This window comes from Pseudorca crassidens, chromosome 20 (assembly GCF_039906515.1).
Source record: "Pseudorca crassidens isolate mPseCra1 chromosome 20, mPseCra1.hap1, whole genome shotgun sequence".
Taxonomy (NCBI): domain Eukaryota; kingdom Metazoa; phylum Chordata; class Mammalia; order Artiodactyla; family Delphinidae; genus Pseudorca; species Pseudorca crassidens.
The window spans coordinates 16,600,780-16,625,302 of record NC_090315.1 but is presented as its reverse complement, the minus strand read 5'-3'; the positions used below and the strand labels follow the sequence as shown (position 1 = coordinate 16,625,302).

General features: G+C 39.8%; 2 protein-coding genes across 7 annotated transcripts in view; one reads left to right on the top strand and one right to left on the bottom strand.

The window, feature by feature from the left end:
* ZNF567 (zinc finger protein 567) overlaps nucleotides 1-17,628 on the bottom strand; it is a 29,897-nt gene extending 12,269 nt beyond the window's left edge. For 2 of the 4 annotated variants that reach the window (XM_067720148.1, XM_067720152.1), the window contains exons 1-3: nucleotides 17,483-17,553; nucleotides 15,728-15,820; nucleotides 13,632-13,705 (exon numbers count right to left, since the gene is read on the bottom strand). In XM_067720148.1, coding sequence (XP_067576249.1) covers nucleotides 13,632-13,640 — 9 coding nt within the window. In that variant the 5' untranslated portion in view covers nucleotides 13,641-13,705; nucleotides 15,728-15,820; nucleotides 17,483-17,553. Of the gene's footprint in view, nucleotides 1-13,631; nucleotides 13,706-15,727; nucleotides 15,821-17,460 lie in introns of all 4 variants that reach the window. The other 2 variants (XM_067720149.1, XM_067720150.1) reach the window with 2 other exon arrangements.
* Nucleotides 17,605-24,523, top strand: part of ZNF461 (zinc finger protein 461) — a 39,920-nt gene continuing 33,001 nt past the window's right edge. For 2 of the 3 annotated variants that reach the window (XM_067720156.1, XM_067720154.1), the window contains exon 1: nucleotides 17,605-17,804. The gene's annotated coding sequence lies outside the window, so the exon portion shown is untranslated. The other variant, XM_067720157.1, reaches the window with a different exon arrangement.

The following is a 24,523-nucleotide window of genomic DNA, read 5'->3' as shown; positions in this document are numbered from 1 at the left end:
AAAAATCTGAAAACCCTTAACTATTAAAGATACTGAGGGACTTCCCTGGTGGTCCAGTGAAGTCCACTTCCAATGCAGGGGGCATGAGTTTGATCCTTGATTGGGGAACTAAGATCCCACATGCTGCGGGGCAACGAATCCTGTGTGTGCCACAACTATTGAGCTTGCGCACCTCAATGAGAGAGCCTGCGTGCTGCAAACTACAGAGCCTACATACTCTGGAGCCTGTGCACCACAACTAGAGAGCCCACGCACCCTGGAGCCCATGCGCCACAACAAAGAGCCCACATGCCACAACAACAACAAGAAAAGATCCTGCATGCCTCAAAGATCCCACTGCCACAACTAAGACCCAATGCAGCCAAAAAACAAACAAACAAAAGAAAAACAGGGACAAAAATCAAAAAACAAATGGGAAAACAAAAAAATAGCAAGATGGTATATTTAAACAACTTATTGATAACTCATTAAATGAAAATGGACTAAAAACTCTAATTAAAAGGTACAGTATCAGGAGTTACCTGGTTAGGATCCTGGGCTTTCACTGCCATGGCCTGAGTTCAATCCCTGGTCAGGGAACTGAGATCCCACAAGCCATGCGGCACAGCCCCGCCCCCCCCCCACCCCAGAAGGGAGAGTATCAGACTGGAGACAAAAGTAATACCAAAATATATACTCTCTGTAACAGACTCATTATAAATATTAAAACATAGGTAGGTTAAAGTATAAAGAATGGAGAACAGGTATACTATGTAAATACTAATTGAAAGAGATCAGCCAATATGGCAGAATAGAAAGACCCTGATTGAGCTCACCTCCTCTCACAAGCACACCAAAATTACAACTATTTACAGAACAATGATCAGTGAAAATGACTGGCACCTACAAGAAAAGATCTACAGATAAAGAAGGTATGACAAGATGTGTAGGAGTGAGGTTGTGATGTAGTCAAGTTCCAGCCCCCCAGGTAGGCAACCTATGAATGGGAGACTAATTATAATTGCAGAAGCTCTCCCCAAGGAGTGAGGGATCTGAGCCCCATTATCAGACTCCCCCACCCCAGTGGTCTTGTGCCAGGAAGACAAGCTCCTAGAACATTTGGGTTTGAAGGCCAGTGGGGCTTACTTTCAGGAGAACCAGAGGGCTAGGGGAAATAGAGACTCCACTCTTAAAGGCACAGACAAAAATCTCACATGCTCCAGGAACCAGGGCAGAAGTGTAATTTGAAAGGAGCCTGGGTCAGACCTATCTGCTCATCTTGGAGAGTCTCCCAAAAAGGCCAGAGGCAATTACAGCTCACTCTAGGGACAAGACACTGGCGGCAGCCATTTTGGGGAGCTTGTTGTACAATGTAGACACTGTGCTAGCAACCTCCATTTTGGATTCCTCCCTCTAGCTTATCAGCCTCAGGACCCATCCTCCACCCAACAGCCCAAAGGTCCTAGTACATAGACGCCTCAAGACAAGCAACTAACTTGGTAGGGACAAAGCCCCACCCACTAGCAGACAGGTTGCCTCAAGACCTCCTAACCCCACAGCCGACCCTGGACATGGTCCTGCCCACCAGAGGTCCCAGGACCTGGCCCCACACACCAGTGTGTAGACACTAGAATCAGGGCCCCCAGGGCCCTCCAAACAGACCCTGCTCCACTCACCAGTGGGCAGGAACCAGCCCCAGAATCCATGGTCCCACACACCAGCGAGCCTGCTCTAGAGTTGGGACCAGTCTCAACCACCAGCAGGTGGACACCAGTTGGACAACCACAGCCCTGTAGCCTGTAGACTCAGCCCAACCACCAGCAGGCCAGCACCTACCCTGGGACTGGATGGGCTCTGACCCCACCCATTAGCAGGCCAACACAAACTTTGGAACGTGCCTCATGCTGCAGTGTCAGAAAATGGCCCCTCTCACCAGTGGTCAGACACCAGTTCTGGGACCCCTGGGCTCAGCTGCCAGACCCCAGGACCTGGCTTCACCCACCAATAGTGGACACCAGCCCCAGGTTCTCCTGGATTCTGCCCACCAGTGAGCTAGCACTAGCCCTGGGGTCGCCTGGGGTTTCCCAGCCAGCTGCCTTAAGACCTGCCCAACCAACCAGCGGCCAGCAGTCTCTGCACAAGGCAAAGCCTAGCAACCAACCAAACCGGAGGCCAACCAAGTCTACAAGACTGCCCACAGTAGTCAACCTGTCACGACAGAAGGACCCATGCAACCCAATAGGGGGCACCCTAGAGCATACAGCTCTGGTGATAAGATGGGAGTGCACTGCTGGGACACAAAGGACATCTACAAAAGGCCACTTCTCCAAGGTTGGGAAAAGGTAACCAAACTACCAGATACACAGAAATAAAAACAGCAAGTTGGGTAAAATGAGGTGAGAGAGGAACATGTTCCAAATGAAGGAACAAGATAAAACCCCAAAAGAAGAATTAAGTGAAGGGGAGTTAGGCAATTTACCTGAGAAAGAGTTCAAAGTACTGATCATAAAGATGATCAAGAACTCGGGAGAAGAATGGATGCATAGAGTGAGAAGTTAGAAGTCTTTAACAAAGTGCTAGAAAATATAAAGAACCACCCAACAGAGATGATGAATTCGATAAATGAAATCTAAAATACAGTAGAACGAATCAACAGTAAACTAAATGATACAGAGGAACAGATCAGTGAGCTATAAGCAGAGTAGTGGCAATCAGTGCCACTGAACAAAAAAAAGAAAAAAGAATGAAAAGAAATGAGGAAAGTTTAAGAGGCCCCTGAGACAACATCAGGACACTAATATTCATATTACAGGCATCCCAGAAGGAGAATAGAGAAAAGAGCTAACAACATATTTGAAGATATAATAGCTGAAAATTACCCTAACTTGGGAAAGGAAATAGACATCCAAGTCAAGGAAGCACAGAGATTCCCAAACAGGATCAACCAAAAGAGGAACACACCAAGACATACTGTAATGAAAATGGCAAAAATTAAAGATAAAGAGAGAATATTAAAAGCAGCAAGGGAAAAGCAACAAGTTACACACAAGGGAACTCCCATAAGGCTATCAGCTGACTTTTTAGCAGAAACTCTACAGGCCAGAAGGGAGTGGCACGATATATTTAAACTGATGAAAAGGAAAAAGCTAGGAAAAAAACCAAGAATACTCTACCTGGCAAGGCTCTTGTTCAAATTTAGTGAAAAGAGCAAAAGTTTTACAGACAAGGAAAAGATAAAAGAGTTCAGTACCACCAAAACAGCTTTACAAGAAATTTTAAAGGGACTTCTCTAAGCAAAAAAGAAAAGACCACAACTAGAAACGTGAAAATTATGAAAGGAAAACTCTCATACAGTAAAGGTATTAAATCGTCCATGCACAAAGCTAATAGATTAAAACAAAAGTAGTAAAATCATCTATATCCACAATAAGCAGTTAAGGGATATCCAAAACAAAAAAAAATGTAAAATATAATGTCAAAACGAGTAATTGTGAGGGGAGAAGAGAACAAATGCAAGGTTGTTAAAATGCATTTGAAATTAAGAGATCAGCAACTTAAAACAATCAATATACATATATACATATACATATACACACACATGTACATATATTGCTATACAGAAACCTCATGGTAACCACGAACAAAAATCCATAATAGATACACACACAAAAAAGAGGAAGGAATCCAAACATAACATTAAAGATAGTCACCAAGTCACAAGAGAAGATAACAAAAGAAGAAGGAACAAAAAAGAAGTACAGGGCTTCCCTGGTGGTGCAGTGGTTGAGTCTGCCTGCCGATGCAGGGGACATGGGTTCATGCCCCGGTCTGGGAAGATCCCACATGCTGTGGAGCAGCTGGGCCCATGAGCCATGGCCGCTGAGCCTGCGCGTCTGGAGCCTGTGCTCCACAATGGGAGAGGCCACAACAGTGAGAGGCCCACGTACCACACACACACACACAAAAAGAACTACAAAAGCAACCCCAAAACAATTAACAAAATGGCAACGAGAACATATATTGAATATATCAATAATTAGTTCAAATGTAAATGGATTAAATACTCCAATCAAAAGACAGAGTGGCTGAATGGATACAAAACAAGACCTGTGTATATGCTGCCTACAAGAGACTCACTTCAGATATAAAGACAGAGACTGAACATGAGATGGAAAAAGGCATTCATGGAAATGGAAATCAAAAGAAAGCTGAGGTGGCAATACTTATATCAGACAAAATAGACTTTTAAACAACGGGTGTTATAAGAGACAAAACATAATAATCAAGGGATCAATCCAAGAAGATGTAATAATTGTAAAAGTACATGCACCCAAATAGGAAGACCTAAATATATAAACCGAATATTAAGATATAAAGGGAGACACTGACAGTAACAAAATAATAGTAGGGTACTTTAACATACATCAATGTGTCTATACAAAGAAAGAAAATCAATATGAAAACAAGGGCTTTAAGTGACACATTAGTCCATATGGACTTAATAGTTATACACAGAACATTCCATCCAAAAGCAGCAGAATACACATTCTTTTCAAATGCACATGGAACATTTCTCCAGGGTAGACCACATCATAGGACAGAAAACAAGTCATGGTAACTTTAAGAAAACTGAAATCATGTCAAGCATCTTTTCTGACCACAATGCTATGACATTAGGAATCAACTACAAGAAAAAAAACTGCAAAAAACAAAAACGTGGAGACTAAACAATATACTACTAAACAACCAATGGATTAGTGAAAAAAATCAAAGAGGAAATAAAAAAATACCTGGAGACAAATTAAAACACAATGATCCAAAGTCTATGGGACACAGCAAAACAGTTCTAAGTGGGAAGTATATAGCAATACAGGCTTATCTCAGGAAACAAGAAAAATCTCAAATAAAAAACCTAAACTTACACCTAAAGGAACTAAAAAAGAACAAACAAAACCCAAAGTTAGTAGAAGGAAAAAAACCATAAAGATCAGAGCAGAAATAAATGAAATAGACACTAAAAACAAACAAACAAAAACAATAGAAAAGATCAATGAAACTAAGATCTGGTTCTTTGAAAAGATAAACAAAATTGATAAACCTTTAGACAGACTCATCAAGAAAAAAGAGGGGGTCTAAATCAATAAAACCAGAAATGAAAAAGAAGTTACAATTGACATCACAGAAATACAAAGAATCATAAGAGAATACTACAAAAAACTCTATGCCAATAAAATGGACAACCTAAAAGAAATGGAAAAATTCTTAGAAATGCACAATCTCCCAAGACTGAACCAGGAAATATAAAATATGAACAGACCAATTACCAGTAATGAAACTGAATCAATAATAAGAAAATTCCCAACAAACAAAATTCCAAGACTAGATGGCTTCACAACTGAATTCTAATGAACATTTAAAGAAGAGTTAACACGTATCCTCCACAAACTATTCAAAAAATTGCAAAGGAATGAACACTTCCAAACTGATTCTATAAGGCAGTGTCACCCCGATACCAAAACTATACAAAGACATCACAAAAAAATTACAAGCCAAAAACACTGATGAACATAGATACAAAGATCCTCAACAAAATAATAGCAAACTGAATTCAACAATACATTAAAAGCATCATACACCATAACCAATTAGGATTTAACTCAGGGATGCCAGGATGGTTCAATATTCGTAAATCAATCAATGTGATATACTACATTAACAAACTGAATAAAAACCATATGATCATTTCAATAGACGCAAAAAAAGCTTTTGACAAAATTCAATATCCATTTATGATAAAAAAAAACTCTCAAGAAAGTGGGTATAAAGGGAACATGCCTCAACATAATAAAGTCATATATGATAAGCCCACAGCAAACATCATTCTCAATGGTGAAAACTTGAAAGCATTTCCTCTAAGATCAGAAAAAAGAAAAGGGTGCCCACTCTCTCCACTTTTATTCAACATGGTATTGAAAGTCCTAGCCACAGCAATCAGACAAAAAGAGAAATAAAAGGAATCCAAATTGGAAAGGAAGAAGTAAAACTGTCACTGCTGATGACATGATAACTATACATAGAAAATCCTGAAGACGCTACCAAAAAACTACTAGAATTAATCAATGAATTTGGTAAAGTTGCAGGATATAAAATTAATATACAGAAATCTGTTGCATTTTTATAGACTAACAATGAACTACCAGAAAGAGAAATTAAGGAAACAATTCCACTTACAATCACATCAAAAAGAATGAAATACCTAGGAATAAACTTGCCTGAGGTAAAAGACCTGTATTTGAAAAAGTATTAAGACACTGATGAAAGAAATCGAAGATAACAGAAACAGGTTGAAAGCTGTACCAGGTTCATGGACTGGGAGAATTAATATTGTTAAAATGACCATACTACCCAAGGCAATCTACATATTCAATGCAATCCCCTATCAAAATATCAATGGTGGGACTTCTCTGGTGGTCCAGTGGTTAAGACTCTGTGCTTCCAACGCAGGGGGGTGCAGGTTTGATCCCTGGTCAGGGAACTAAGATCCCACATGCTGTGTGGTGCAGCCAAAAGAAAACAAAAAAAATACCAATGACATTTTTCACAGAACTAGAATAAATAATTTAAAAACTGTACGGAAACACAAATACCTCGAATAGCCAAGAGAATCTTGAGAAAGAAGAACAGATCTGGAGGTATCACACTCCCTGACCTCAGACTATACTAAAAACACAGTAAGCAAAACAGTATGCTACAGGCATAAGAACAGACACACAGATCAATGGAACAGAATAGAGAGCCTAGAAATAAACCCATGCACTTATGGTCAATTAATCTATGACAAAGGAGGCAAGAATATACAATGGAGAAAAGACAGTCTCTTCAATAAGGGTTGCTGGGACAATTGGATGTGTAAAAGAATAAAATTAGAATATTTTCTAATACCATATATACAAATAAACTCAAAATAGATTAAAGACCTACATGTAAGACTAAAACCATAAAACTCCTGGAAGAAAAAGGCAGAAAAACACTCTGACATAATTTGTAGAAATATTATTTTGGATCTGTCTCCTAAGTCAAAGGAAACAAAAGTAAAAATAAACAAATAGGACGTAATTAAACTTTAAAAGCTTTTGCACAGCAAAGGAAACCATCAACAAAATGAAAAGGCAACCTATAGAATGGGAGAAAATATTTGCAAATGATATGACCAATAAGGGGTTAATATCCAAAATATAAGCAGCTCATACAACTCAATATCAAAAAAAAACCAAAAACAAAACCAATTAAACAATGGGCATTAGATTAAATGGACATTTTTCCAAAGAAAACACAGAAATGGCCAATAGGCACATGAAAAGATACTCACCATCACTAACATCAGAGAAATGCAAATCAAAACCACAATGAGGTATCACCTCACACCTGTAAGAATGGCTATCATCAAAATGACCACAGACAACAAATGTTGACAAGGATGTGGAGAAAAGGGAACCTTTACATTGGTGGGAATGTAAATTGGTGCAGCCACTAGGAAAAACAAAAACTAAAACTATCAATAGAACTACCACATGACCCAGCAATTCCACTCCTCAGTATGTATCTGAAAAAAATAAAAATGGTAATTTGAAAAGATACATGCACCCCAATGTTCACAGCAACATTACTTAAAATAACCAAGATATGGAAGCAACCTAGGTGCCCATCAACAGATGAATGGATAAGGAAGATGTGGTGTGTACACACACACACACACACACACACACACACACACACACACACAGAGGAATATTACTCAGCCATAAAAAAGAATGAAATTTTTCCATTTGCAACAATATGGATGGACTTGGAGAGTATTATGTTCAGTGAAGCAAGTCAGACTGAGAAAGACAAACACTGTACTTTATCATGTATACGTAGAATCTAAAAAATAAAATGAATGTATACAACAAAACAGAAACAAGACTCACAGACATAGAAAACGAACTAGTGGATACCAGTGGGGAGATGGAAGGAGGGAGGAACAAGCTAGGGGTAGGGGATTAAGAGGTACAAACTACTAGGTATAAAATAAATAAGCTATAAGGATATATTGTATAGCACACAGAATATAGCCAATACTTGTAATAACTATAAATGGAGTTTAACCTTTTAAAACTGTGAATCACCACGTTGTACACCTGAAATGTATGTAATGTTGTAAAATCAACTACACTGCAACTAAAAAAAAAACAAGAAAGAAACGGAGGGAGATGCTCTAGATTAAAAGACATTTAAGACATTTTTTTTGAAATTAATTAATTAAAATTAATTCATTTTACATTAATTAAAATTAAAAATTAAAAATAGGGACTTCTCTGGTGGCACAGTGGTTTAGAATCCATCTGCCTGCCAATGCAGGGGACACAGGTTCAATCCCTGGTCTGGGAAGATCCCACATGTCATGGAGCAACTAAGCCCGTGTGCCCCAACTATTGAGCCTGAGCTCTAGAGCCTGTGTGCCGCAACTAGTGAGCCCATGTTCTGCAACTACTGAAGCATGCACACTTAAAGCCTGTGCTCTGCAACAAGCAAAGCCACTGCAATGAGAAGCCCGCACACTGCAATGAAGAGTAGCCCCTGCTGGCCGCGACTAGAGAAAGCCCACACGCAGCAACAAAGACCCAACACAGCCAACAAAAAAATAAAAATAAACACTAATCATAAGAACGCCAGAATGGTTACAATAGTATCAAACAAAATAGATTTCAGAACAAAGAATATTATCAGGGATTACACAAGGCATTTTATTTTATTTATATTTACTTATTTATTTTTGGCCGCACTGTGCAGGGTGTGGGAATCTTAGTTCCCCAATCAGGGATCAAACCCATGTCTCCTGCACTGGAAGCGTGGAGTCTTAGCCACCGGACCGTCAAGGAAGTCCCAAGTAAGGTATTTTATAATGATAGAGGGGGTCAATTCATGAGAAGATATAACAATCCTAAATATGAATACACCTAAAAACAGAACCTCAAAATATATTAAGTAAAAACTGATAGAACTGAAAAGGAAAAATAGACAAATCCACAATTATAATGTAAGATTTTGACTGTCTTCTCTGTCACTGCTATAACAAATAGACTGAAAGATCAATAAGGATACAGAAGACTTTACCATACTAATCAACCAATTTGACCTGATTATTTAGAGAATACTCCATCCAATAACACTAGAATATACATCCTCTACAAGGGCACACAGAACATCCATCAGATGGTACAAAAAAAAGTCTCCATAAATTTAAGAAGAATGAAATCATATACAGCATGTTCCCTGATTGTAACAAAATTAAACTAGAAATCAATGACAGAAAGCAATCTGGAAAATCCCCAAATATTTGAAAATTAAACACACTTCCTCTAAACAACCAATGGGTCAAAAAGGAAATCGTGAGAGAAATTAGAAAATATTTTCAACTGAATGAAAATGAAAATACAACATGTCTAAATTTGTTAGAGGGAAATTTATAGCATTAAATGTTCTACTGGAAAAAATAAGTCTCATATCAATGATATAAGCTCCCATATACAAAATAAGAAGAGTTAATTAAACCCAAAGTAATGAAAAGGAAAGGAAATAAAAATATAAGAGCAGAAATGAAGAAACAGGAAACAGAAAAATAATGGAGGAAATCAATGAAACCAAAAGTTGGTACTTTGAAAAATCAGAGAAATTGATAAACCTCTAGCCAACTGACCAAGGAAAAAGGTGAGTCACAAATTACCAATAACAGGAATGAATCAATGGCATTGCTACAAACTGTACAAACATCAAGAGGATAAAAAGAGTAGATTTTTGAACAACTTTGTGACAATAAATTTTATAACTTGGATGAAATGGACAATTCCTTGAAAGACACAAATTATAAAAGCTCACTGAAGAGAAAAAAAATTGATAACATGAATAGCCATAATTGTATTAAGGAAATTGAAATGCTAGTTAAACACCTTCCCACAAAGAAATCTCCAGGCTCAGATGGCTTCACTGGTGAATTCTAACAAACATTGAAGGAAGAAATAATAGCAGCTCTACACAAATTCTTTCCGAAAATAAGATAATAATTCCCAACTCATTCTGTAAGACAGCATTACCTTGATACCGAAACTAGACAAAGATATTGCAAGAAAAACTTGTAAATTCATCAAGCAATATATGAAAAAAGAATCTATCATGACCAAGTGGGGTTTATCCTAGGGATAAGCTGGTTTAGCACTTCAAAATCAATCAATATAACTCACCATGTTAATTTAAAAAGGGCAAAAACCATATAATGCAGAAAAACCAACAGACACAAAAAATCTTTTGACAAAATTCAACAGCCATTTGTGATAAGAATGATCCGCAAACTAGAACTTCTTCAACCTGATAAATCTGATAAAGAGCATCTAAGTAAAAATTGTCACTAATGTTACACTTTGTCAAAGACTAAATGCTTTTCCCCTCAGTCAGGAATAAAGCATAAATGTTTGTTCTCACCGCTTATATTCAACATTGCACTGAAGGTTCTAGACAATGTAGTAAATAAAGCAAGACAGAAATAAAAGGAATACATATTGGAAAGCAAGAAGGAAAACAGTAACTATTCACATATGACATGATTATGTATGTAGAAAATCCTAAAGAATCTACCAAAAAATTACTAGAATAAGTTGAGAATGCAGGTTAATATAAAAAAATCAATTGCATTTTCATATACTAGCAATGAACAATGGGAATTTGAAATAAAAATGAATAGTATTTACAATAGCATAAAACCTAGGTATTAATATAACAAACATTTGCAAGATTGGTACACTGATAACAAAAAAACATTACTCAGAGAATTTAAAGATCTAAATAAAAGGAGATGTGCCTCATATTCATGAATTAGAAAACTATATTATCATTATTGATTACTATTCTTGAATTAAACTATTAATGCATATTTTAATATTTTCCTCTCCCCTAATAGATTGTCTTAAACATTCTTCAAATGTGCTTCGGGTCTAATTCTATGAAAACTGTAAGATAAGAGTTAATTGTTTAATGTCATTGGTACAGAGTTTCTGTTTGGGATGTGAAAAAGTTCTGGAAATAGATACTGGTGATGGCTATACAACATTGTGAATGTACTTAATGGAACTGCATTATATACTTAATGATGGTTAAAATGATAAAATTTTATGTCATGTATATTTTAGCTCTCACAATTTTTTTTTTTTCTCAGTATGCGGGCCTCTCACTGCTGTGGCCTCTCCTGTTGCGGAGCATAGGCTCCGGACGCGCAGGCTCAGTGGCCATGGCTCACGGGCCCAGCTGCTCTGTGGCATGTGGGATCTTCCCAGACTGGGGCACGAACTCGTGTCCCCTGCATTGGCAGGTGGACTCTCAACCACTGCGCCACCAGGGAAGCCCTATTTCATGTATATTTTAAAACACACACACACACACACACACACACACACACACACACAGAGTTAAACAGAAAAGTGTAAGCAACACAAACATCCATAAGGGAGCACTGGGGTGAGCACTTGGAGGATGGGAAAAGGAGCAAAGATGTTAAACGGGAAGATAAGTTACCAGTATGAGAGCGACACCCATGATGATATCAGTGGAGATAAAGGGAACTGAAATATAAGGAATAAGATTCACCACTAAATGGTCGTGCAGTGGAAAAGAGACACTTAACTCAAGTTAGCTGTGTTAGCAGGTGGGTAGGGGCTGAGCCCATAAGCAGGTTGAGGGGAAGAAAAAGAAGACTAAAATGGTAGGAGATCATGAGGTAAATCTTGGGCATGTGCCTGAAGTATCTGTGGAAGACACAGGAGGTGGTATCTAGTTGGAGGTTGGATACAGTTTTGACACCCACAACAGAGATTTAGCATTAAAATTATTTGAGCATCATTATAACAGTGGTAGATTGTGAATAAGAACAGGAGACTATACAGTGAAGAGAACCAATACAGAATCTGGAGAACACCAGTATTTAAGAGGTCCAATATATACAATGGAATATTACTCTGCCATAAAAAAGAACAAAATAATGCCATTTGCAGCAACATGGATGAACCTAAAGATTGTCACACTGAGAGAAGTCAGACACAGAAAGACAAGTATCATATGATATCGCTTATATGTGGAACCTAAAAAAAAGGGTACAAATGAACTTATTTATAAAACAGAAATAGAGTCACAGATACAGAAAATAAACTTATGGTTACCAGGGGATAAAGCGGGGAGGGATAAATTGGGAGATTAGGACTGACATATACACACTACTATACATAAAATAACTAATAAGAACCTACTGGGGCTTCCCTGGTGGCGCACTTGTTGAGAGTCCGCCTGCCGATGCAGGGGACACGGGTTCATGCCCCGGTCCGGAAGGATCCCACATGCCGCGGAGCGGCTGGGCCTGTGAGCCATGGTTGCTGAGCCTGTGCGTCCGGAGCCTGTGCTCCGCAACGGGAGAGGCCACAACAGTGAGAGGCCTGCGTACCGCAAAAAAAAAAAAAAAAAAAAAAAAAAAAAAGAACCTACTGTATAGAACAGGGAACTCTACTCAGTACTCTGTAATGGCCTATATGGGAAAAGAATCTAAAAAAAGAGTGGACATATATATGTATAACTGATTCACTTTGCTGTACACCTGAAACTAACACAACATTGTAAATCAACTATACTCCAATAAAAATTAAAAAAAAAAAAAAAAGAGGTCCAGGCATAAAGATGAATTTTCTGAAAGAAAGAACCAGAATAATGTCTTTGAAATCAAGAGCAGACTATTTCATGAGTTACACTTTTAGTTCAGTATGGTGATCTAAGTATATTCATTTACTTCCTTGCATGTGAACATAAAATTAGAAGAAACTGAAAAATAGGAATAAATCTATAACACATACCACAGATTTTTAGGAATTATTAGCAGCTATGAGCAGAACTCAAGGATCCGAGAGGAGAAATACAGGATTCTTGGTTTTTGCATAATCTGCCAAAGCATAGCTCTAGTCTCAAAGCCTCAAGACAGGACTTCTTGCCACTTAACTAATAGCAATCTATCAATTCCATCTCCATCTTGACTGTTTTTATCTTTTTTTTTTTTTGCGGTACGCGGGCCTCCCACCGCCACGACCCCTCCCGTTGCAGAGCACAGGCTCCGGACGCGCAGGCCCAGTGGCCATGGCCCACGGTCCCAGCCATTCCGAGCCATGTGGGATCCTCCCGGACCAGGGCACGAACCCGCGTCCCCTGCATTGGCAGGCGGACCCCCAACGACTGCACCACCAGGGAAGCCCCTGTTTTTATCTTTGCAAGACAGGTTCATGAAGTAATATATTCTCATTTAATTTGAGGAAATGCATTTTTGTTCTAGCACTGCTTCTGGAAGAACACTGAGAAAAGATGTTGAATGATTATACCCACTTAATGTGTGAACACTGCTTAAAATTAGAAGGAGCACTCGTGGAAGGTAAAAGCTTATCTGACCAATATGGGAACAAGTGGGGACTGCTTTCATGAAGGGGAAGATAAACAGGAGGATTTTAGAAAAAGAAAGGGAAATGCTCAAATATTCTTAAAAACAACAACAAAAAACTATTTCAGAAAGGAGAAAGGAACCATCATCTCACCTGAGCCATGGTTTTGAGATCTGCAAGAGATGACCAGTCTTCCTTTGGGCTCCTCTTTAGAAAAGGGGCGGTTCCTAAGAAGGCAAAAGCAAGATGAAAAGAAGCCACATGCCACTACACATGCTTTTAAGCTCTCTTATGACTTACGACTCAAGATTGACTCCATTTCCTTTGCTTTGGTGCTTGTTCACTCTATATATTCCACACCAATATGGGGGAAGAATAAGCTAGACAAAAATTTTATCCCCAAAGCCAGAGATACAGGCTCCTGGGGTAATGGGTTAGATTTTGGGCAAGCCCCCACCTCTCTAGAACTATCTTTTCTCTCCTAACCTGCCTATTATTATTAACTACTTCCAAGCTGTTCTCCATTAAGGCTCTACCATTTACATCATGACCAGCAATACGTGAAAATTCTTGTCACCCCACACCCTCATGAGTACCACGGATACAAACTTCCTGATGCTTACCAAGGTATATACACTGTGATTCTAGTTCTTATTTTTCTTATTATGAGAGAAGATAAGCTTCTATTCACAATGTTTAAAAAGCACCTTAATTTTTGTCTTTTAAATAAAAGCCAGGCCATGCCAGGCAGCAAATTCCCCACGGCAGCCACCACCGCCATCCATCTTTAGTTTCTTGTCTGTGAAAGGTCTCAATTTTTTCACTTTTCTATTAACTTATTTTTATTTTCTGGATTGATATTAGATCTTTTTTAAAGGAAGGAAATTAATTCTATAATTACTTAAAATATTTTTTATAGTTTTTCTTTATCATACACTTTATTTCCTTTATATATTTGAGTGTATCTGGACTTTGTATTTAGTTCCACTGATCTGTTCACTTAATTGCCAGGATTACTCTGCAGTTATTACAGTTTTAAAACATATTTTAGGGGCTTCCCTGGTGGCGCAGTGGTTGAGAATCCGCCTGCCAATGCAGGGGACACGGGTTCATGCCCTGGTCTGGGAAGATCCCACATGCCGTGGAGTGGCTGGGCCCGTGAACCATGGCCGCTGAGCCTACACGTCTGGAGCCTGTGCTCCGCAACAGGACAGGCCAAAACAGTGAGAGGTCCGCATACCGCAAACAAACAAACATGTTTTAGTATCAGGTAGGCTTACTTCCCCCTTCATTATTTTTCTTTAACAATTTTTGTCTTGTTCATTTTCTCCTAAGAACTTCAGAAAGTTTAAAAATTTTACTGAAATTTTAATGAAACTCCATGAAATGTTAGGGAGTTTTGACAATTTATCATGTGTCCCTGGTCCTTTTATTTAAGTCTTTAATTTTTGAGTCCCATCAAAAATTTTTTTATACATCATGCTGTCTTTTGTATCTTATATTTTGATGGCCACTGGCAACTTTCCATAGTTTTTTGATGCATATATACACATACGCACAGACACATATATGAAACCTGTTGATTTGTTAATGTCTTTTCTAGCAAAGCTGAGTTCTCTAACTGTTGTCATTATTTTGAACAGGATGGTAACTTAGAAATTTTTCTGCCTCAGACTCAGCAGATGTCCCAAAGATGATAGGCAAAACAATCTTTCAATTGTCCCTCATTCTAAGATAAAGTCTTGTAAAGTAGCTGACTGTAACGTTTTGCTACCATTAATTTACCTCCTACTTCGAGAGGCTGAGAAAAGGGAATGTCTCTTTAAGAGAGCAAATTATTTTTAGAACATAGTTTTCTAGGGGGAAGAAAAGTAGGTGCTTCTCACTCCCTTATAATAAACAAGGGGCTCCTCAGACCCTGATGCCACTATAAATCAAAGTGGTGAGAGAATTTGGGGGGGAAACGTACATGTTTCCAGGATTTGGGCGGTGGTGGGGGGGAGCAGGGTGGTGGTGACTAAAGTGGCTAATTATCACCTGAGCTCCAGATGGAACCCACGGATGGAGCATGCCTAGGTTGGTTTGGATCCTGTCCAAGAGGACTGATGGGAGAGAACAAGACCTACCAGAGTAGGTGGGCCACTGCATGCCAAGAGGAGGCATCTAGAGAAGTGGCCATGCCCATGAAAAGGGAACTGTATTTGGAAGTTCCCAGTAGTGGGGCCTCTCAGAAGGTAAATATGACTTACACTAAATTATAACGGTACCAGTCATGTTAGCCTCTTCTTGTCCCTGACTTTTCTTTTCCAGCTCCCAATCCATTCCAGCTGCAGACTATCAATCTAGAGGGAGTAAAGAGGGGACAAAATAGAGGTTGAGGAATTAGAGAAGAAACTGATCATGTTTTCTTTAGCGCAGCAGACTTCCAACAGGAGGGAGAGTTTTTGCTTTTAAAACAAGTTAGTGTGGGAGGGAGGGAGACGCAAGAGGGAAGAGATATGGGAACATATGTATATGTACAACTGATTCACTTTGTTATAAAGCAGAAACTAACACACCATTGTAAAGCAACTATACTCCAATAAAGATGTAAAAAAAAAACAAAAAACAAAACAAGTTAGTGGGACTTCCATGGTGGCACAGTGGTTAAGAATCCACCTGCCAATGCAGGGGACACAGGTTTGAGCCCTGGTCCAGGAAGATCCCACATGCCGCAGAGCTACTAAGCTCTAGCGCCACGACTGAGCTGGCGTGCCACAGCTACTGATGCCCATGTGCCTAGAGCCCGTGCTCTGCAACAGAGAAGCCACCACAATGAGAAGCCCGCGCACCGCAACGAAGAGTAGCCCCCGCTCGCCGCAACTAGAGAAAGCCCACACACAGCGACGAAGACCCAATGCAGCCAAAAATAAATAAATAAATTTATTTTAAAAAATAAATAAAATAAAATTAAAAAAAAATAGAAGTATTGATTTCTACAGTGAATACTTTATTCAGCTAAATGAGACTGATCTTGTGTTTAAATGTTCAACAGATTTTTTATCTTCATAATGACTGAAGAAATTATTGAAACTTTACTGTCCAGGAATTCACCCAAATAGAAATTCTGAGAGTAGCAGTTATGGGAGAAAGTTTTTTGTGTTCTCCTAATGATGTTCTACTTATGTCAACATACTGGTCATTAGTCAATATGGGGTTTCACAATATACAACTGTTCCATCTGAAAATTATTTTAATTTTACCTCCTCCTCTCCGTTTTTAAAATCTCTATTTTTTTTCTACTTGTCTAATTGCCAGAGTCAAATTCTACAGGCATATAAAATGGACAATATTCAGACAATATAAACAATACATAGTACTTAACTAGTCTTGCATCTACTTTCTCAAATGCTCAATCTCAAATGCTCCATCTCAGTCACACAACGAGCCTGACACATTCCTAGTCACCGTGAATTGTGCAATTACTTGTGTGCACAAATACTTCAAAATTTGACATATTCACAGTTATATCATCCACTACACAATCCCAATCCCATAGACACAATTCATGCATAATCTCTCAGAGCCCATTACATAATTCTACACAAAGCTGCAAAATTTTACTCACAAACCCCTTACTGTTGCCTCTCCAAAGTCGCATACAGTCTCAAACACAAATCTACTCGCACCTAATTTAAAAATTAGACACACGCAGAGACCCTCTCACTTTCACAAACAATAGGTTCCATAACGTTCCACAGAGTAACACACGTTCCACACACACACACACACACACACACACACAAGACCAGGCACAAAAAGCTACACAAACAGAACGCCTGTGTGTGCCAGGCCGAGCTCACACCCGCCTCGGCGTTCCCAGCCCTGGCTCCCAGTTCCTTCCCCTGCCTAGGTTCTTGTTTCGCCCCTCGCTTTCCTCCCCGGCCTTCTCTCAGCCCAGGTTCTGTCTTCTTTCCTCGCTTTTCCCAGTTCTGGTTCCCACCTCCCTGCTCGGCAATCCCCACCGGGTACCACAATCACCAGCCTGCCCAGCGCCAGCAGGACCCACCAGCCTCACCTTCGCCTACTGGCCAGCCATCTGCGCTTGCGCACTCCAGCGCGGGCTCTACCTCCCAAGAGGCTCCGCGGCTCCTTCTTCGCCGCTGCGTCTCAGGCGCGCCTTCTCGACATCCGGGTTTTTGCGGCCTTGAACTACATTTCCCACAGCCCCTGGGCTGCTTTTGAAAAGAACTTCGATATTTGGTTCATCTCTGATTCCCTTCTGAGGTCCTCTCAGTCGTCGCGCTCCGAGTGGTAACCTGAGTCTGGGCACGGCGGGCACTCACGGTGAGGAAGCCCCCACCCTCTGGCGCACACAGGGCGTGTGGAGCCTGGAGCTCAGGCCTGTGTAGGCGTGTATAAGAGTGTGTGAGCGTTTGTGGCAGTAACAAGGCGGGGTGTGTGTGCGGTGATGAGGCCGTGTCTGGTGCAAGATGCGGGACCCTTTCGGTGACCGTGATCGGCTGTGATGTTGAGGTAGGGGACACTGTGGGGCTTGAGACCGCCCTTCAGAAGACGATGCTGTTGTTACCTAGTATGGTGGAAGAGGCTTTTAATTTTGTGACCGGGTGGGAGTTTGGTTGTATCACGGGGTAGAGCTTCATTTCTGCAGTTCTGGTTTAACGTCGGGACTGAGGCGGTCTGTTGAATATCTCCCTGAGAGTGTATCTGTGCCTGTCAAGACGACGATGCCAGTATTAACCAGAGTTGCACTGAAGCACGGCCTGAGCTGCTTTTGTCAGCACCTCCACCTCCAGTGCTCAGACTCCAGTGCTTAACGCAAAAGTGGATATCAGTGGAGTGAGTGTTGCCTGCCTAGGGGCCAATTTTAGGTTCTATTGTTTCTTAGTATCTGTATCCTTTTATCACTGCTTTCTCTTTTCTCCCACTTTATAGCCAGGACACCAGCTGCAGAGAAATAGTCACAAAAAGGGGAGTCAGATATTTGAGTGGTGGGATAAATGTTATATACAAGCAAGAAAGCACAAACCTGTTTTTGGAATGAGTTTTGGGGCTGGGAGTGTCCCTTAGGCAGAGTCCTAGGAAGACCTGTAGAGAGCCTAGGAGTAGGATTCCTTCCTCAGAGGATCTCTTTTGGGAGCTGACGTCAAGTTCCATGTTTCAGAACCACATCATTTCCAAAGCTGTCTCCCCAGGAAACTTGCTGTGAACTTAGAGAAAGTTTCAGCTCTGGTTATCAGTGACCCTGGCCTTTCCCTTTGATACTAAAGAAAGGTTAGTAGTACTCCCATCTCCCCTTTACTTCCATCTGAGTATGTGTGTGGTAGATGACTGAGCTTGGGTGGTGTTGAAGAATTTCTTCCAGTTTAGCCAGTTCATGCTCTAAGAAAGGTCTGGTGTCTCATGAGTCCTTACTCCCCTTCTCTTCACCCTTCCCCTGCAGTGCAGCTCTCTGAAAGAAAAGCCCTGGGGAAAGGAAAACGTTACAGAGCATATCTGAAAACCAAGCTCAAGGTCAGGGATTTTGTTGTTGTTATTCTCTTTTAGTTTTTCAGAAAAGGGAAGTATTTGCTCTCCTTCTCCTGAAATGGTTAGGTTACAATTAGGCAGGGCCTTGTGATGTACTTTGACTAATAAAATGTGGTGGAAGTGAGACTTTCAAGATAAAGCCTTAGGAGGTCTTGCAGCTTTTGCTCTTTCCCTCTTCCTGCCTTGAGACCACCAGGTACTAAAGGCTAAGACTAGCTTGCTTGAAGACAAAAGATCACTTGGAGACAGAGGCCAAGCTAACAACAACAACTGCCAGATGTTTCATTGAGACCATTTGGTCCATCCAGCCCCCACCAAGCCACCAGCTGGCTGCTGTCACATGAGTGAGATCAGCAGAAGCACCACTCAGCCAAGCCAAGCCCGAATTGCCAACCCCCGGAATGATGAGCTAATTAATGGTTTTGTTTTAAGCCACAAACTTTTGGGGGTGGTTACATAGCAATAGATAACTGAAACTGCTGTTTAAACTTCTAGACATTTTCTATCACCCTATACTGATACAATTGTATTGGTCAACCTGCTTTGTTAAGTGATTTCTCTACTGATGTTATACCTTGAAAATATTCCATATCCTAAATTTTCTACAACTTTGCATTTGTGTATCTAAGTGTTCTATTACATGGTTATTTTATAATTTATTTAACCAATAACTTTCCCGAGCAACTCCTTCTTCTTCCTGTCCAACTCCCACATCTTCACCAACTTTACATTCCCTTCCAGGACCTTAAGGGGAACATGGGTTCCTGTCATTTCAGGGGTATGTAGACTCAAGAATGTGGCATTGACTTCTGCTGAGTGTGTATAGGTGACTCACCCCACTCAGAAGAATTTGTTCAATATAGGTGTGATATAGGACCAATGTACATTTATTTAACTAATAAACAGGGTCTCCCTGATTACAATATCTCTTTTCCATTTTCCAATTCAGAATCTGCATTCTGGAGTCATCTTAACTTTCATCAGTATGACTCATTGGGGAATGTGACTCTCTAGGGTGCTTAGCTATTTGAAGGATTGGTATGATTCCTGGAGATGGAAATGGGCATCTCTGCTGTGTTGTTTCAAAAGTGTCATCCTCCTAATACTTCAGGTTACTTTTTCAACTTCCTTTTCTGCCTGATGATAAACGGAATGGTCTGAATTAACCACATCAGGCCTAAATCCCATTTCTTCTCCTATGTGCAGGTTTTATTATTAATTAATTAATTTATTTCCAAGGCAAATGTGGTTTCCTTGTTAGTTTCTAAGGCTAGTGGAGAGGTCGGCCAGCAAATCTGAGCCTAGTTGAGGGGCAACCAGTAAGAGGAATTCATTGTGTATAAAATCTTGGGAGTCAAGATTTAGGACCTTTAAGGTAGTATTTGAGTCACTAATTTGAAAGGCTTCATGTCTATGAAGAAAGTTCAGGCCTCTTAAGACAGAATTCAAACAAATACAACAATACACTCCATGTATTATATTCATATCTCCTATCATTTCTTTTGTTCTCAAAGAGGGAGGGATTAGCTCTATTATTTTTTTCTGATTATAAAATTAGATTCTTAATTCAGAAATTTGAAGAATACAGAAAAGCTTAAAGTAAAGCTCATCTAGAAACAGCTTATTTGTTCCAAATCATCTCACCTATTCCTCTGTGAATTAACACATGGATATAGCCATATAGGATTTTGAAATTCAAAACAGAATTATACTGTAATACTGTTTTGTCATCTATCTTCTTCATCTAACCTAATATAGTGAACAGCTTTTCATGTCATCAAATGACAAACTGTGTCATAATTTTTTGAGTATGCTGTTTGGATATACTATAACTTTTTAAACTGTTTCCCTATTGTAGGATATTTAAGTTCTTTCCAGCTTTTCCTCATTATTTTACAGTGTTTTACTGCACACTCCTTTTTGTGCACATGTGTAATTATATCTTTTTGACAGTCTCAGAAATATTGACAATGAGGCTTTCGTAGTTAAAACCTGCTTATACATCTTTATTAATTGCCCTGCTTAAACTTTCACCAATATACAACACAGTATGAGAGTGTCTAATCTACTAATATAGGGCATCGTCAGTCTTTTAAATCTACCAATTTCTAGTGGAAATTGTTTAAATAAATTATGCATGCTCAGGTTTCACTCAATGTAATAAAATCTGGGCTTCTGGATAAAAGTCAGAATTGAAAGAGAACTGGTTTTGTAGTTAAAGAAATGTGGATTCAAAACATAGATCTGCCATTTATTGAACATGAATGATTTCTTTCTTTTTTAATTTAAAAAATGGTTACATTTTTGGTTGTTTCAAGTCTTAGTTGTGGCTCGCGGGATCTTTTGTTGTGGTTCGTGGGCTCTTCGTTGCAGCGCGCAGTCTTCTCTCTAGTTGTGGCGCTCTGTAGTTGTGGTGCGCAGGCGCTCTAGTTGTGGTGCGTGGGCTCCAGAGCGTGTGGGCTCAGTAGTAGTGTGCGGGGTCTCTAGTTGTGGCAGGCGGGCTTAGTAGTTGTGGCACACAGGCTTAGTTGCCCCACCGCATGTGGGATTGACCAGGGATCCCCAACCAGGGATCGAACCTGCGTACCCTGCATTGGAAGGAGGATTCTTAACCACTGGACCACCAGGGTAGTCCCAGGAATGATTTCTTTTCCTTTCTTTTTAATAAGACTTTTGCACAATATAGAGCCCAGACCTTAAAATCCTAGCCTGGTGATTTATTTTATAAGCCCATACAACCACCATTTGATAAAGATAAAGAAACTTTTCAACATCCCAGAAGGCTCCCTTCATGTCTCTTCCCAATCAGTATACCTCAAAGTTAACATTATTTTGATGTCTATCACAGTAGATTCGTTTTGTCTGGGTTTTTTTTTTTTGCGGTATGTGGGCCTCTCACTGTTGTGGCCTCTCCCATTGCGGAGCACAGGCTCCAGATGCGCTGGCTCAGCGGCCGTGGCTCACGGGCCCAGCTGCTCCGCGGCATGTGGGATCCTCCTGGACCGGGGCACGAACCCGTGTCCCCTGCATCGGCAGGCGGACTCTCAACCACTGCGCCACCAGGGAAGCCCTGTTTTGTCTGGTTTTTGAACTTTGTATAAGTGGAATCATACAGTAGGTTCTTTTGTGTCTGGCCTCTTTTACTCAATATAGTGTCTATAATAGCATGACTCTACATATGTGATAAAATTGCATAGAACCAAATATACACAGAAACACAGATACAAATGAGTGCATGTAAAACTGGCAAAATGTGAAGAAGTACTGTGTATTATATCAATATAAATATCCTGGTCATGATTTTTTTTTTTTTTACAAGAAGTTAACATTGAGGGAAACTGGGTGACGTTTATGTGGGATCTCTCTATATTATTTCTTACAACTACATATAAATCTACAATGATCTCAAAATAAAAAGTTAAAATATAAATACATAGCTGGGACAAGCAGTTTGCCATTTGGAAAAAAAAATTATATCCATACCTCACATCCTGTCACAAGAATAAACTCTAAATAGATCAGGGAGGTAAACATAAAAATATGAAACAATATAGGTCCTAGAAGAAAGCATTGATGAATTCCAGTTTAACCTCCGGGTAAGGAAGAACTTTCTCATTATGACTCAGAAAATAAATGCAGTAAAAGAAAATATTGAGGGGCTTCCCTGGTGGTGCAGTGGTTGAGAGTCCGCCTGCCGATGCAGGGGACACGGGTTCGTGCCCCAGTCCGGGAAGATCCCACATGCCGCGGAGCGGCTGGGCCCGTGAGCCATGGCCACTGAGCCTGCATGCCTGGAGCCTGTGCTCCGCAACGGGAGAGGCCACAACAGTGAGAAGCCCGTGTACCGCAAAAAAAAAAAAAAAGAAAATATTGAAAATTTTGAAATATTCAAAGATTTGACTATAATTAAAAACACATAAAATCAAAAGACAACTTACAAATAAATATCTTTATCACAGATAAAGGGCTAATACTCCTGTATTAGTTTAATAGGACTGCCATAAACAGAATACAACAGACTGGGTGGCTTAAACAACGGAAATTAATTTTCTCACAGTTCTGGAGGATGGAGGGCCAAGATCAACAAGTTGGCAGCTCTGGTTTCTCCTGAGGTATCTTCTTGGGTTGCAGATGGCTACCTTCTCACTGTGTCCTCATATGGCCTTTTCTCCTACACACCCATCCATGGTATGTCTCTCTATATGTCCTAATCTCCTCTTATAAGGACACTAGTTAGATTGGATTAGGGCCTATCCTATCAGCCTCATTTTAACTTAATTACCTCCTTAAAGGCCCCATCTTCAAATACAGTCACTTTCTAAAGTACTGGGAATTAGGAATTCAACATTAGATTCAGCTTAAAGTTCTGATTCTTCATAGCAGCTGAACTTTTACCTGCAATGGCATCTCTCTTTCTGGAGCTGGTTTACTCACTGCTTTCTCTACCATTCAGGGCTATCTCCTTTTCTCCAATGAGGAAATCACATCTGGCTTAGCGATATAAAGTGCTATATATAGAAAAAGGTGTGGGACTTGGGTCTGTGGTGGTGATGTCAATCCAGGAAGAGGAAGAGAAAGGCCAGAGGAAGATAAGATCACCTTAGGTGTCAAGAAAATGAAGCCTCAGTAAAAACAAAACGCAGTTATTTCTTTCCAGTTATACAAATGTCAGATCAGTTCTTCAAAGGCTCTCCAGAGATTTCCTCCAGAAGGAAAATACTTCCAGCAGGCAGATTATAAACAATCAGGGGAAATACTCTAAACTGGCAAAACCAGACTCCAACATCACATCCTTGTGGTTACATCCCTCCGAGCAGAGTTCAGGCACTTACTTTCCACCTGGGAGAACTTGATGGACATCTTCAGAAGCAACAGTCCTGCAAATGACAAAAACACTCCAACTCTAAAAAGCCTAGTCCCACATGACCCTGGGAAAAAAGGGAGGTTGGATCAGACACAAGAGCTAGGTAGCATATACAAGGAATTTCTCTCCCATGGTTCAGCTTTCTGAGTCCAGCAAGGATATACTAGTTTAATAAATTCCAGAACTTCCTCACAATGAGATAACTTACAGAAATTTAAACTTAAGTATAATTTCTTTATAAGAACAATGTATTGATTTTAGAATATATGCTTTAAGGAATTTTGTTAAAGGGAACTTCTTCAAAAATAGGTGAAAAAAACTCACTGTTGTAAGTCTTTAGGTTAGATTTACAGCTCAGTGTATTCTAAACACAGTCAGATATGAATGATTTATGTTTCCTTCCAACAAACGTGGTTTCTAAGCATGCCTGTGGGTGTTCTGCCTAGAGAAGGAGAGCTAAGAGGCTCACAGCTTGGTCTTGCTGCTTTGTTTTTTGTTTTCTTGATGGGGGATTTATTTCACTTCTGAAATATTAGCCATAATTCCCTATATCCTGTGAGAAAATCACCTTGCTCCATTAGTTTCCTTTTGGACCCAATATCAAGAGATTCAAAACTATAAGCTTGACTAGAAAAAATTCATTTATACCCAG